This window comes from Pipistrellus hanaki (assembly GCF_964339955.1).
Source record: "Pipistrellus hanaki genome assembly, chromosome: 14".
NCBI lineage: Eukaryota > Metazoa > Chordata > Mammalia > Chiroptera > Vespertilionidae > Pipistrellus > Pipistrellus hanaki.
In genome coordinates this window covers 30,787,767-30,803,234 of record NC_140516.1, presented here as the reverse complement: position 1 = coordinate 30,803,234, position 15,468 = coordinate 30,787,767, and the positions used below count along the sequence as shown (strand labels likewise).

General features: G+C 37.2%; 1 protein-coding gene across 1 annotated transcript in view; it reads right to left on the bottom strand.

Moving 5' to 3' along the window:
• Window positions 1-1,409: 1,409 nt before the first annotated feature.
• LIPK (lipase family member K) overlaps window positions 1,410-15,468 on the bottom strand; it is a 253,310-nt gene continuing 239,251 nt past the window's right edge. Inside the window, exons 14-20 of the mRNA XM_084904387.1 lie at window positions 13,959-14,157; window positions 12,738-12,847; window positions 11,415-11,551; window positions 9,301-9,447; window positions 7,388-7,459; window positions 4,584-4,655; window positions 1,410-2,443 (exon numbers count right to left, since the gene is read on the bottom strand). Of these exons, the coding sequence (XP_084760513.1) occupies window positions 2,210-2,443; window positions 4,584-4,655; window positions 7,388-7,459; window positions 9,301-9,447; window positions 11,415-11,551; window positions 12,738-12,847; window positions 13,959-14,157 (971 nt within the window). The 3' untranslated portion in view covers window positions 1,410-2,209. The remainder of the gene's footprint in view (window positions 2,444-4,583; window positions 4,656-7,387; window positions 7,460-9,300; window positions 9,448-11,414; window positions 11,552-12,737; window positions 12,848-13,958; window positions 14,158-15,468) is intronic.

The following is a 15,468-nucleotide window of genomic DNA, read 5'->3' as shown; positions in this document are numbered from 1 at the left end:
ACAGAGAAAATGAAAATAAACATAAAGTATTTTAAAACAGGTATTGTTTGATGTTAAAAAAAAAAAAAACCATGAAAGTAAGGAAGAAAGGAACAGAAAACATAAAGAAAGACTTAAGTGGAATTTCTAGAGATGAAAAATACAATATGCAAATTTTAAAAAATGCACCAAATATAGTTACAGCACATTAGACAGTGCAAAGGAAAATATTTATGAATGTGAAGCCAAAGGGACAGAAACTCTCTCAAATGAAAATAAACATAAAGTATTTTAAAACAGGTATGTATGATGTTAAAAAAAAAAAAAACCATGAAAGTAAGGAAGAAAGGAACAGAAAACATAAAGAAAGACTTAAGTGGAATTTCTAGAGATGAAAAATACAATATGCAAATTTTAAAAAATGCACCAAATATAGTTACAGCACATTAGACAGTGCAAAGGAAAATATTTATGAATGTGAAGCCAAAGGGACAGAAACTCTCTCAAATAAAGCACACAGAGAAAATACTGGGGGGCAACCCACCTTCCGTGACTTGTGTTCTAACATATATGTAATAAGACCCAGAAAAAGTAAAGCACAGAAGATATTGGAAAAAATCATGGACAAAATTTTTCCAAATTTGATGAAAGCTATATATGCACAGATCTAAGAAGTTTCTATAATTTCAAGTAAAGTACACACAAAAGCACAACAAGGTTCACCCAAATCAAATTGCTGAAAATTATTGACAAAAAAAGTATATTTAGAAACAAAAATGGTACATTTAGTACAAAGAAACCTATATGGTGTTGCATACTTATCAGAAACTATGCATTCCAAAAGTCAATGAACAATTTTAAAGCACTGAAAGAATAATAACTAATTGTGAAAAAGGACAATCTAAAAGTCTATTGTCAGAAAAAATATCTTCCAGAAATGAAGGCAAAATAATAAAACATAAATGGTGAGAGAGAATCATTGATTGGCTGCCTCCTACACCCCACCTCACATCCCCCCTCCACCCTCCCACAACTGGGGATTGACCCTGCAACCAGGACCTGTGCCCTGATCTGGAATCGAACCATAACCTCCTGGTTCATAGGTCAATATTCAACAACTGAGCCATGCTGGCCAGGCTGTTTGTCTTCTTTCAATCATCACTAATCATCAGAGAAATGCTAATCAAAATCACTATAAGCTATGACCTCATACCTGTTAGGATAGCTATTATAAAAAAACAAAAGACAATCTCATGTTAAATGTCTTAACTACAATAAAAAATGAAGAAATTAAGGCAAAATAAAAATTTTATTTTCAGAAAAAACATTGAGAAAGTCCATCACCAGCAGACCTGCAAAACGAGCAATGTTTGCAGTTCCTCAGGCCAAAGGAAATAAGACAAAGAGAAATAAGGCAGGGTCTCTCAAGCTGCTAATCGAAGAGACAAAACAATAATGGTAACAATAATAATACTTTAGTATTATTAACAATAGTAGTAGTTTAATATTGCTGGTAACAAATACCCACCAATGTCACAGTTCAGAACAATATATGTTTATTACCTCACTGTTTCTGTGAGTCAGTACTCAGGGCATGGCATAGCTAGGTGCTCTGCTCAAGGTCTCCCCAGGCTGCAATCCAAGGGCTGGCTTTCCTGGGAAAGAATGGGCTCCCAAGCTCATTCGAGTTTTAGACAGAACTTATTCCCTTAGGAGTGGTCGGCAAACTCATTAGTTAACAGAGCAGCAAACCGTGGCTCACTAGACGCATGTGGCTCGTGAGCCGCGGTTTGCCTACCACTGCCTTTGAGTCTTATGACTGAGAATCCTGACTCTTTGCAAGTTATTAGCTGACGGTCACCTGCAGATCCTAGAAGCCAGACACTGTTTCTTTCCATGTGGGTTTCCTCAACATATCTGCTTACTTCATCAGGCCAACAAGGAGAATTTCTTGCTCCAGTCTGCTAAGATGGCTTCTTACAGAATATAAAGTAATCAGAGAGTGACATCCCAGCACCTTTGCCATAAACATAACCTAATTAAGAGTGTTCCATCCCATCACCTTTGCCAATTCTAGGAGCAGGTCTCAGGTGCCTCCCTAACTCAAGGAAGGTGAGCTACACAAATGCATGGACATGAGGAGGTAAAGATCATTGGAGGGGATACCTTTGGGTCTGTGTGCCACATTATTATCATAAACACTTGCTTCCTTAGAAAAAGATGTTTGGTTTTAGAAATAGTCCTCCATCATTCTAATCAGGTCTTGGTAAATTTCCTGGGGTGCATCCTGTCCAAGGTAAAAATCCACATGATTGTAGTGTGGAATAAATTTGTAATAAATAAGACTGGTAATGTTTGGGAGTACATTTTCAATGTCCCTGGGATCAGCCACACGGTCATGTCCACCACTCCACATTGCTGTTGGCACTTCCATCTTAGTAACGTTGTATAAGGGAGGTGTCAACTAAATGCAATTAAAGAGAGGGAGAGAAAAAAGAAGAGTTTTCACAAAAAATCACATTAGAAAAGTAACAAAATCAGTTTTTAAGCATGTACTTGAAATGTCAAAAATGTGGTTAGGATACACTTAATGATATGTAAACATTAAAATGTTAAATTTACTTGAAAAACACTTTAGTGCAAAAATATGAATTGTAACTTTAAAAAGACAACCATTATATTTTTGATTTGTACTTTTGGGGGATATAGAAAAGGATCCTAGAGAAAAGGGACACTTTATTTCTTTGGGAGGCCATCTTTCTAATAGCACTTGGACGGGGAATGTGTCCTTTTGAACAAAATTTTGGATGGGATAAAATAGGACAAATATAAATAGCCCTCCACCTATGTAAAAGTGTAGGCCCAGGGAATTATTGACATTTGAGCAGCCTCTTCAGGTAGCATTGAAATACGATGTTAAAAAGCCAGCCTGCTACAGAAAACTTGGGCCTGGCAAGTTTTCCCTGCCCTCTTCTTTCTGGTAACACCACTCTCATGCTGATTTGACAAATTCCACTCCCCCAGTTCCAGGGTAGTCCAGGTGATCAGGCCTGGACAATTCATTCTTCATTCTTCTGGCCACAATGATTATATGAGACTAGAGGCCCAGTGCACAGATTTATACATTGGGTGGGTGGGTGGGGGGGTGTCCCTTGGTCTGGCCTGTGGCTCTCCAACATCCCCCAAGGGGTCCAGGATTGTGAGAGGGTGCAGGCCAGGCCAAGGGACCCCACCAGTGCATGATTGGGCCGCCAGGGGGGAATGAGGGAGGGCTCCAGGGTATGTCCGGCCCATCTCACCTAGTACCCATCAGCCAGACCCCAACAGCAAGCTAACCTACTGGTCAGAGCGTCAGTGTGTGTTATAGCTACTGGTCGAACAGTAGAAAAGTTGTTTAGGCTTTTATGTATATGGATAACTGACTACAGCAGGGCCCGAGCTTTCTCTGGAACGTTTTGCCAGAGCTATTAAGAAAAATATTGCCTTTTTCTTTGGGTTTGCAGTTGGATTTTTCACATCAGTTAAGTTATGCATTTGTACTGTTGTAGTTAATATGGTGGCACTTTATACTGGCTAGTCAAAAAGTTTCCAAATTTCCTCAGCCCTGATTTGTAAAACCCTTGTATCTTTTTAAAATTATTTTATTTTAATATTATTATGTTTTAGAGAGAGAGAAAGTGAGAAGGAGAGAGAGAGAGAGAGAGAGAGAGAGAGAGAGAGAGAGAGAGAGAGAGAGAAATTGATCTGCTGCCTCTTGAACACCTCCTACTGAGGATCAAGCCCACAACCTAGGCATGTACCCTACCCGTTTTCACAGATAATGTCAGGAAATATCTTGACATACCATTCTCTGGCCGATAGTACTTGTGTCTAGTATATCTTTAATTATCCTTTATTGTTTTTAAAAAAAATGAATAGCAAATGACTTTCCAAGAACTAATAAGACAGTGTTAGCTCATTTTATGAGAGATAGATAAGAAGTCAGAGAATATGCTCTAGAAACATAAATTATGTATCTTTATTTCTCTTTTTAAAATATGGTCTCAAATGCTAAGCATTCTTTCTTCTTCTTCTTCTTCTTCTTCTTCTTCTTCTTCTTCTTCTTCTTCTCCTCCTCCTCCTCCTCCTCCTCCTCCTCCTCCTCCTCCTCCTCCTCCTCCTCCTCCTTCTTCTCCTCTCTCTCTCTCTCTCAGAAGATAGTGGGAGAAGTATGGACTTTAGATCCAGAAACCCCTGGATCATATTTTAGTTCTTTACTAACTAAATAATTTTGACAATTTATCTACTCTCTCTCAGCCTTGCAAGGTCATCGTGAAGATTAAAAAAAAAAAATGATACAGCACATGGTAAGAAACCAATAAGTAACATCTGATCTACATAAAATAACTGGCATAGTTTGGGACCTAGTAAATGCTTAATGACTGGATACTATACAGGGTGGGACAAAAGTAGGTTTATAGTTGTTCATAGGAAAATAATATGATGAATATTGATAATAGAAGAATAAGCTGTTTTGCATACTCTCAACTGTAAACTTACTTATACCCTGCCCTATATTTATTAATTCATTTGCAGTATGCAACTGATGATTGTTATTATCATACCTGTTGGAAGTGTATCATGTTCTGATAAGGGTTTCCCCAATCATAAGCCTGGAACAGACCAGAATTAACTGCCTATAACAAAAATAAAAAGAATAAACACATTAAAATGATATAAAAAAACATACATTTAGAGACAGTAAACAAGAAATATACAGAGAAGATTGACATTATGTTCCACTCTTTAATAAAATTCCATAAATAGTAATAAGCCAAATAATAAAAATGATACAAATTTATACTAGTATTAATTAATGAAACTAATTATCAAGCTTATATTCCCCCCTATAATTTTCCTCAGACAGCAAGCCTTTAAGTGTTACAGTGCTATATATAGACATTTTTTTTTTAAAAGATGTTGAATGGAATGATTCTTAAATATCTTTGCTTAAGCAATTTTTATACATAATTTTTAACGGCATCACTTGTCTAACTCCTACATTAAAAAATGATTGCCGTTATTCTTAAATAACTTTAAACCTTATTATCCTTATCAGGTGGACTAGGGTATTATAATGTTGCTCACTATTCTTAAGCAAAGTTGTTACCATTGACAGGAATGGTAACAACTTCACAGAACTTTTCAGTGCTTCTTGTGGGGTGTGTGGCATGGCTGTGTCCTTTTGTCCTCAGGGCCAAAGATCCTACCCTCTTATAGTAATGTGGCCGCAGGCTGCATGTCCGAGGGGCCATGCATGCCTATGTTTGCATTTTAATTTTAGATCAGATATTGGACTAGAAAGATTCATATACCTAGGGGTTCCTTTTTCTGTTATTTGCCACCCTTGCCGATTAGAAGAGACAGATACATTTTACCTTTACATCAAGCACTTCATTAAGTTATTCTCTGACTACTCTAAAGGTTTTGCATTGTTTTTTGTTTTTGTTTGTTACTCATTTATTTATTTATTTATTTATCCTAACCCAAGGATATTTTTCTATTGATATTTAGAGAGTGGAAGAAGAGAAGGAAAGACAGAGAGAAATATTGATGTGAGAGAAACACATCTATTGGTTGCCCCCTGCATGAGCCTCGACCAGGGGCCTGGGCCAAAGAGGATCCTGCAACTGAGGTACAGGCTCTTGACCAGAATCAAACCAGGACCCTCTGGTTCACAGGCCTACGCTCTATCCACTGAGCCAAATTGGCTAGGGCTCTAAGGGTTTTTGTAGTTTTTTTTCCACACTCATTGATTTAAACTTGATTTTTAGTTTTAAATGATTTCCATCAGATTTACATTGACCAAAGCAGCAACCTTTTGTTATTGAAATTCTGCAAATTTTCAACAATGGGAAGCAATAGACTGTACTAGCTAGGAACTTGGATTCTAGCATCAAACAGACCTGGTTTGAACTCAGGCTTAACGGAATATTGAATCGGTGGTCCAGGACAAGATATTAATTTTCTCTAAATTTATTTTCTCACCTGTGAAATAGGAATGACAATAGCATTCTTCTTGTAGGTTGTGAAGATTAAATAGGGCAATGCATAAAAATGTGTAGCACTTAGAATTGTCCAACAAATCTCTTTTCACTAATACTACTATCATCATCCGCATCTTTGTCTATGTAACTTATGACCAAATATTTTATTCCCCACCTTTATTTCTATCCTGAGGAGGACTTCCTGCCAGAGAAGGGTACATTTTAAGAAGAGTCAGCTGTGCATGGGTAAGGATTGGCTATACAGAGAGTGGAGGAGAGAGGGAAAGACAGAGAGAAATATCGATGTGAAAGAAACACATCGATTGGTTGCCTCTTGCATGAACCCCGACCAGGGGCCCAGGCCAGGGAGGAGCCTGCAACTGGAGGAGCCTCCATTTGTGGAATGGAGATATTAATATCTTTATTAAAAGATTGTTATGAGAATGAATTTGATGATCCTGAATGAAACCATGCACATAAATAGCAGAAGAACACATAGTAAGTGCTCAATAAATATGAAATTGAAGTTGTATTGCATGAAAGGTCATGCCCATCGGAGAGTCTCTGTCTCCTCACCAGTAGGAGGCCCTATAACTCAAAAGTTTTCCCTCCCTATTTGATTGTGAAGGCTAATCTCATCTCCTGGAGGTAGAACTCCAAAGAATTTTAGAAACTCTAAACTAGTGTGTCAGGCTATCTATAGCAGTGATTCCAAATTTTAATGCAAAAAACAGGGTGTAGTTTAAAATGCAAATTCCTACAGATCTCAGCTATATTAAAACTTTGAGAAATACCTTCTCTCTCTCTCTCTCTCTCTCTCTCTCTCTCTCTCTTTTTCACACACACACACATACACACACACACACAGACACACACACTAGAGTTAGGCAACTGTACTAATCGAATTTGACTTATTTTTGAGCTTGTCAAATATTGAGTAATAGAGTAATACACACACACACACAAAGCTGAGGGTAAAAATAGACAGCATTAATCTTTAATTTTTAAAATAATATTTAATTTTCTCTGAATTATTTATTTTCACTCTGAAATGGCCTATATGCCAAATGGAGGGTGAAATGGTCTATCATGACATATAAAGTTCTATTAAAGCTTGTGATTTCCAAGAGGAGGAAATACAAGTTTTCCTAGAAAAAGCAGTTTGGAGTAATCTCAGGATCAGAATTCAATGAATATGTCTAGGAACCAAGCCCAAACTCCAGATACTGAAGATGTGAAGACTAGAAAGGAGGAAAGGAAATCAGCACGAGTTTATGCTGATTCTTGGTGCCTGCAAAACCCTGCAGGGAGTTCTCGGGGAGCGCTCCTTGGGGATCTTGCAGAGATGTGTGTGCCTCATATCAGAAACAGGAAGCACGTACCTGGGCCCAGTGTAGCATGTTCTGAACAGATGTTCCTGCCGGACTCTGTGCCAAATAAACATCCAAGCGACTCTGTAAAGAGATTATGTCTCATTTGAAGGCTCATCATATAATCACACCACAAGTAAATTTGAATATCTTTTCTCTGTTTTTCTTTTAGGCATAAACATATAGCATACCCTCTGAAGACTCATTAACCAAAGAAGCACATCTTAACTTTCCCTTCCCTTATCTCTGTTCTTCTGTCCCAAACAGTGTCTCAGAGCCCACAGAGGGCATCCCACTAGTCAAGGGCAAAAGGTAATACACCTTTTCTTACCAGTCTCACCCAGGACAGGTTTAAGATGACAAGAAGTTATTGACCTTCTTCTTCACCCAATGTCATGTCCCAAAAGACATTCTGAGAAAGTTGTTCATTGTAAGACAGTGAGAGCAAATCTGAATGTTGCCTTTGTCACCTGATCTTTAAAATGTGGTAATATTCTGCAGGGCTCTTTGAAAGTTTGTGGAGCATAATCCATCCAATATTTTAACCTCAATTAACTTTTAAATTTATTCTGAATTTTAAAAACCCTTGATTTTTTTTTTCTTTCATAATTTCAGTTGCATTTTTTTAGTATACAAAAAGAATTATTTTCCGCCAAAGTTAACATCAGAAACACCTTGGAGCTAAATAAATAAATAAATAAAAAAATAAAAAAATACAACTACTTATGAGTTACCCAAATCTAGAATCAATATTAAAATATCTAAGAATGAGTTCTGGACATGTGTATTTTTCCAAGTTCTACAAATGCTCTATGTAGGTATTTCTGGTTATACTGTACTAAAATAAACATTCTTACAGGCATTGTGATATTCCATAGTCCAGTCCCCAACAGTGAGGGGAAAAAGGCATTTTTACTATATAAATATACAACAAGGACCCCCCCCCCCAATTTATGTTCAACTGTGTTATTTTGTGAAGTCATTCTTTAGCAAACTCTCAAACCATGTTGAGAGGGTGCTTTTGAAATGATCTCTATTGAGTTTGCTTAAAGGACTTTTTACTCACCTTTACCTATATGAAATGCTTCCATCTAAGTGATAGGAAGCATTCTTAGATTCCCTAAGAATGTGAAAAGGCAGTGGCTAAGGCATGTTTTGCATAAACAATCTTTCATAAGTTTTGCTTGAAAGCAAGGAAAGTGTTCATCAGTGTTTCCACTGACAGAGGGATACAGTCTCTGGGCAGAATTTGTGACATAGGTAAAAATCAACTTCAGCTTTGTTTCAAGACATATCTCCTCCCTGGCTGGGGGATAAATCGTAACTTCCTCTCTTTCTCATTCCCACTCTCTGGGTCAGCTAGTGTTAACTAAAAAAAAGGAAAGGATCTCAGTTAAGTTGGAAAGGACTGGACAAGAACTCTAACATTTATTCCTCTCAATATCCCTTAAACAGTGAATGTATAGCTTTCATTGAAGAGCCACCCCTTTTTCCCTTTGGGTTAAAGAAGGGGCTCACAAAATGGCCATTTCCTCATCACTTATGAAAGTAGGAAATTGATTTAAAAAATAGAGATGCCTGAGCTCACTCCCTAAAATTCTACTTCAGTAGGTCAGAGATAGGGTTCAAGCACAGCAAGATAAATTTCAAAACCATAGCCATAGTCAAAGTGAAGGACTTTTCAATGTGGTGCTTTGGCCACTAGCAAGAGTTGATGAGAATTTTCAGCAAAAAATCTTATTCTCAAATCCTCCTACAAAAGCAGGTGGACTTAAGCTTTGGTGGGAAGCCATGAACATGCTAATTACATTTCCAGAGACAAAAAAGTAGACCTTGAGTGTAGTTTGTATGCAATTTAGAATGAAACCTCCTAACTGCTATTTAACAAAACAATTTCTTTCCCAATCCAAGTTATTTACACGTACCATGTTTAAGTTTTTTGGATCAAATCCACAAAAAGAAAATAGGAAGTTGCTGCAAATACGATGAAATAGCTTCCGGTTGCACACTTTGGTGGCAATGAATTGTTCAAGTAACGTATGAGGAGAGAACATCTTGTCACCAAATAACACCTGCAGGTTCAATTTAAGACACAATCAAATTTCATAGATGTGCATGTTAAAAGTGAGAAATGAGTGGTAATTCAGATAAGGACTGGACAGAAGATGACATCTGCTTAGTACGTATAACTCAGTGAAACTGCGAGTTCTGTTAAATTTTGTCCTTGTAGTTCTCCCAACTCACCTCTTTTCCCAAGATCCTTTGCTTGGAGTATTTTTGTAATGCCCCCTAAGAAACCAGAGGGTAATAAGGCAGACTAACTAGCCATATGTCATCCACTTGGAGAGTGGTAAACACTGTAATTCCAAGTTTGTTTTGGAGGGAGCATGTTTGTCACATAACAGTATAGAGTTATGCTTCTTCTTTTGGTACCTGTGTGGGAATTAGAAAAAACCCTCTCCCCTTTTATTCTGTACACATGGCCCCATGCTGGCCAAGCAGAACATGGACTGGATTCAATAGCTGAGCTCCATAGTAGCTACATACTGGATTCGATAGCTTGTTTGGCTGCATAAGATCCAAGACTGACTCCTTCAGGTTGGCATGGAAAATGAAAACATAAAAAGAGCACTGACCATGGATGGTCTGATCAGATCTGGATTGAAATTCTGGTTCTGTCATCCATTCGCTAGGTGGTTTGGGATAGAATGTTTAGCCTCTCTGAGGCTCAAGTTCTTCTTTTAAGAAACGGAGGCAATATTAATAATCCTTATTGTAGATAATATGTAAAAAAGCAAAGGGTCAAAGCAAGCTACAATTTAGAGAAAAGAGAGAGAATTGGGAATTAGAGGGTCACATGTGGTAGCTCCTCTATTGGAGTTAAAGCTCTCTCAGGGCAACCTTTCTAAAACTACAAAACCGATCAAGCCACTTCTCCCCTTAACATACTTCATTGGCTTCCCATTACCAACAGAACAAAAATCTAAACTCCTCAACATGACACAGCTGCTCTCCATGTACTGTCCCCTACTGTCCCTTAGTCAGGTCTACCATGACTCTCCCATGCACCCTAATTTCCAGTCCTATCAATCAGCTAAATGTATCTTTATAGACATAGCCATTTTCTGATGCTATGCTTTTGAAACAGTAGCTCCTAGATATATTTTCACAGAATTGAATTGAACTGCACTACACCACTGGTATATCAAAAGATGTGAAAGGCTGAAGAAGAGCTATACAAATTGAGAAAAAAATCTCAAAATCTTAACGGTGTGGAAATGCTAAAATAAATTAGCAAGCTGTTTACCCATCACAGGGCCCAGTCTAGGCAAATCTCTATGGAACAAGAGGGATATGTGAGCATTTTCCATGTTGCTTAGTGGTTTTTCTGCTATTGTGCTTCTGAATTGTGTAAAAATAGAATAGACTCATCATTGCTTATTATTATTATTATTATTATTTACCAACCAAAAATCCCTGGCTTCTATAAAAATTGTCTCAGCTATATTTGCTTTAATTGAAATTATTAATTTCAATTATACACTGTGATTACCTTTTGTCTACTAGGGGAGAAGCCATATTAATATGCAACAGGAGAACTCACCAACACACATAGACCAATTCTCCTTGATAAATGATAAGTTTAGTTAGCTGTCAGCTAGTAGAAAAATCTGGGGTCAAAGGCCCCATCTGGCTTCATGATCTCAATCACTATTCTATAACTGCCCTTCAGAAACCAGGGAGAAATTTCATCTACTAGAATTAAACAAATCAATTATTCAATTCAGCATTTGCTTTATCTGCAATTGAGGAATGACATGCATGAGAGAGAAGACATTGATGAAGATAATATGGCATCAGAGTGAGCTCCCTGAACTCTATTACTAAAATTGCACATAATCGGTAAGCTTACATGGATACCGCCAACACCTATTATATAGTTTCAGGGATTTGTAAAATGTTATTTGGTTTCCTTCCATTGAAATCAGTGGGAACAGAGCTAGTTTTTGTTCTATAGGTTTAAACTTAAGTCACATACCTTGACTGCTTCTCTGGAAAGATTTGTTAATTTTCTCATAGGACTGTGGGTGTATTTCACTGTAATGACTGGAGCCAATGCAAAAAATATTTTAATCCTTTTAGCCAGCTCTGGATTTGTAGAGAATGCTATGAAAGCTGAAAGAAAAGAAGACAGTAGTTTATAACAATTCTTAATTTATTTTAAATGATAGCAGAAGTATTATATTAACAACAACAACAAAACAAATACAAAATAACTCAGAGTAAACACCATTTATAGGAAGGATTTTCTAACTTTCTCAAGAATGGAATTGGCTAATTCAGAATAAAGTGTATTCTGTCCCCGGAGAGGACAAGAGTTGTAGAGAGGGTTCAAATATCCCTTGTGGGGCATGTCTAGGTAATCTCCTAGGACTATTCCTGCTCAACCATAGACTTTAGTATCAGACAAACTGAGCCATAATTTTGGCTTCCCATTCACCAGAAGACTTGGGTACATTATCTACCCTGTATAAGTCTCGGTTTTCTTAATCTGTAAATGTGGAAAATAGAATCCTCATAGAATGATTCTTTTGAAGGTTAAAACATACATATAATTTGGCAGTATCACCATTAGAAAGGATCTCTATATTCAGCCATTTGTAAAATCTAGATGATAATGGTTTCACATGTCTGTAGTTTATAATGAGGGAATGTATGTAAAGTGCGTAGTATAGAACAGGCATATAAAGACCTGCTTTATACTAGAAACGTAATTAGGATTAAGATACAGAAAAGAGACTGGGGGAAATGCTGTTGGCATTGTTGAGGTCTGTAGCTGAATGGGGAGCAGTGAAAGGAGTGAAGTGTCTCATGGCTTTGAGGCATGGCCCCATCCACATCCAGCCTAGCCCAGTGCACCCTGGGAAGTGAAAGGCACACTAACTGTGGCATATAATCACTGGGATTTGTAATTTTCTGCTTTCCTTTTGGTGTTTTCACTAGACTATGAGATCTTTAAAGGAAAGATGTATACCATATTTATTTCTAACCCAGTGTCTGGAAATGGTTTGTTGTGCACAAAATTGAATAGTTCTCTCATAATAAATATGGTTATGTATTATGAGAGAATGACAAATAATCCTTCTGGCATAATTATGAATCTATGTAGATTTAGTCCACGGGGAAAAGAAATCACTGCTGTGGTCCTTGTTTCATTTAATCTTCAAAAATCAGCCAGAGGAAATGGTTTCCCACCTCAAGTCCCCAAGCTAGAGAAACAGAGGGAATAAATCCTGCCCCCTTCCATAAATATGGAAGAAGATCCTCTGACATGCTCAGATCACACCTGCCCCAAACACACCGATAGTAGTGCCTTGGGAGTGGCCCACATAAAAGAGTCGCTCCTGTCCAGTTTTCTCCACAATAAAATCAATCGTGGCTGGAAGATCATATTTAGCCATCTCATCCAAACTGCAAAAGAAGAAAACAACAACATTGGAAAAACATATCTCATTGTTAGGCCTTCAAAACCGAACACACTCACTGCAGACATTAGCTTTTCTTAAATATATAAGACTAGAGTCAATATATGATATTATGGGTCTCTGTGACTTTTGAGGATGTCACCTTGATTGCAAGAATAACATTGTTAAGAAACTGGAATCAGAAAAATCTGATTTGCAAAGGTCTACAGAGGCTTTTCCTAAAGGGACAGTCATTTTTCACTTAATTCTACAGCAGGTTTACCAAACTCCCTTAAAAAGAGCAATGACTCAGAATAAAGCAAACTGTTTTTTGCAGACCTCAGCCAAGAAACACTGAGGCAGGAAAGACTGGTGGTAATCTGAGTATTTATCAATCACCTCAGGTGCTTTTTTCCAGGTGTGATGTTGGGAAAACACTCATGTAGGAAACCATCATGTTATTTGCAATAGTTCAATGACACAACTGCACTGGGTGTGGGATTAGGAAATGCAAAATCACTTCCAGGTATATGGCAGGAATGAGGCCAAGGGAAAAACAGCTTTAATGACCTTCAAGGCATGGTTCTTAGCTCTTATGCAAATACAGGGTTTGATCCTATGACCAACACCTGACCAAGGTCAGGTTTTAGCACGGTCTGCCGATGGAGGGCAGAGTTCTTTCACTTATTGGAGACTAAACATTTGAGTGTCTGGTTCACAAGCTTTTCAACTAAAACCTTATTTCTGGTGCCATTTCTCAATAAATTCCTCTTTAATAAGAGCACTATATCAACTTCTTTTGGGGTCCATGTGGACAAAGTCATAGTCTTGGAATAAACCTTTCTAAAGCTGACCTTTGTGTTTTGATTTTTTTTGCATATATGTTTTGCATACACATGTGTACAGCAAGTAGTGTTTTAAAAACAAACATAAATGCAATAAAAAGGGCATTTTTTTTCAGAGCCTGTAAAGAAAGTCTGGGTACAGGTGGAAATATTAATTTTCTTCTTGTGAATTCCATTGGATGCATTTGAACAGAAAGGGAAAAGTCAAAGGGTGTTCATTTGTATATAAATGACAAAATACATACTTTATTATATATATATAAATATTCTTACCTGAAGGCCCAGAATTCTGGTGATTTTGGTGAGAATTTCAAGTGTTTTCTGGACCAGGTATTCCCCCGGCTGTTCCCCATCCACACATCATAACCAGTGTCTGCTAGAAGGAAAGCCAAGCTGTTGTTGGGTAAGTTGCAAATCCAGTTACTGGCAGATGCAACTAAGCCATGTTGCAAATACACAACAGGCCTTGGATCTGCAAAACAGGCAACAAGAATTTCACGTCAACTTCCTCAGTGTCTATAACAAAAGCCTCTGTGAAATTTGGTGCCAGGCAAACCTAGGTTCTAGTCCTTTCTGAACTACTTACTTGGGCAAGTTATTTACCTTCTCTATGTATTATTTTTCTCTTTGTAAAATTTGGATTTTATATCATAATTTGTAATATTTTGTAGAAGCTGGAGTCAGATTGTCCTGGTTCAAAATCTATTCTAGTATGTATTAACCTTTATGGTTAATTCAGTTCACTTATCCGCATAATGGGTAATAATAAAACATTATTTCATAGTGTAGTCACAAGAATTAAATTAGAATTAAAATACATAAGACTGTCTGGCACAATAAATATTTGCTCTATTATTATTCATAATAATAATATTTTATTCCTCAAGGAGTATATGATAACAAAACTAACTTTTTCTCAAAATAATAACAAAAACCATAAAAATGCCATTTGTTGAACACCAGGCACTATGCTAGATTTTACAAACACAGCTTAATTTAATTTGCATTTTCACAAAGCAAAATTCAAGAATTTAAGTGAAATGTTATGAAATACAAAATTGTTAATTTGGTATAAAAGCCCTATGCATAATGTATTATAGAATGGAAACAATTTGACTAAGAAACAGAAAAGAAAAAGAAGGAAGTTGGGAAATTGTGTTGAAAACTTAGAGAGGAGACAGAAGTGACCAGAATTATTTTGTCTTTTATAAATGCTTTGTGAAGGTCACGTTTGGTGCTGCACTAGTTTCCTGAGATCGGGTAGGCTAGAATGGACTCTCAGAGAGCCTTCAGCACTTGGAAGCAAGGCACTATACCCATTTTGCACCTTTTCAGAAAACAGAAAGAAGAGGTGTTCCAAATTCTACTTAAAGTTAAGTACCACCAAATAGCAGTCTATAGTCTCTTTCTGATCTGAGCCCTCAAGCAACTTTTCTAGAGACAGCTTTCTATTTCATGCATTTTGGCAGCTACCTGGCAGAGATCAGAAGATAAGTTTGTGGAAAGGAAGTCCTCATGAGTATTTATAAAGGAAACTTCTATTGTTAGGGAGTTTGTTATATAACAGGCCAGTGTGGCTCAACAGTTGAATGTCAACCCAGGAACCAAGAGGTTACACAGGTTTAATTCCTGGTCAGGGCACACGGCCAGGTTGTGGGATCAATCCTCAGTAGGGGGTGTGCAGGAGACCACTGATTGATGTTTCTATCTTTCTATCCCTCTCCTTTCCTCTCTTCCTAAATTTCAATAAAAACATAGTTTTTTAAAAATAGAGTTATTTGTC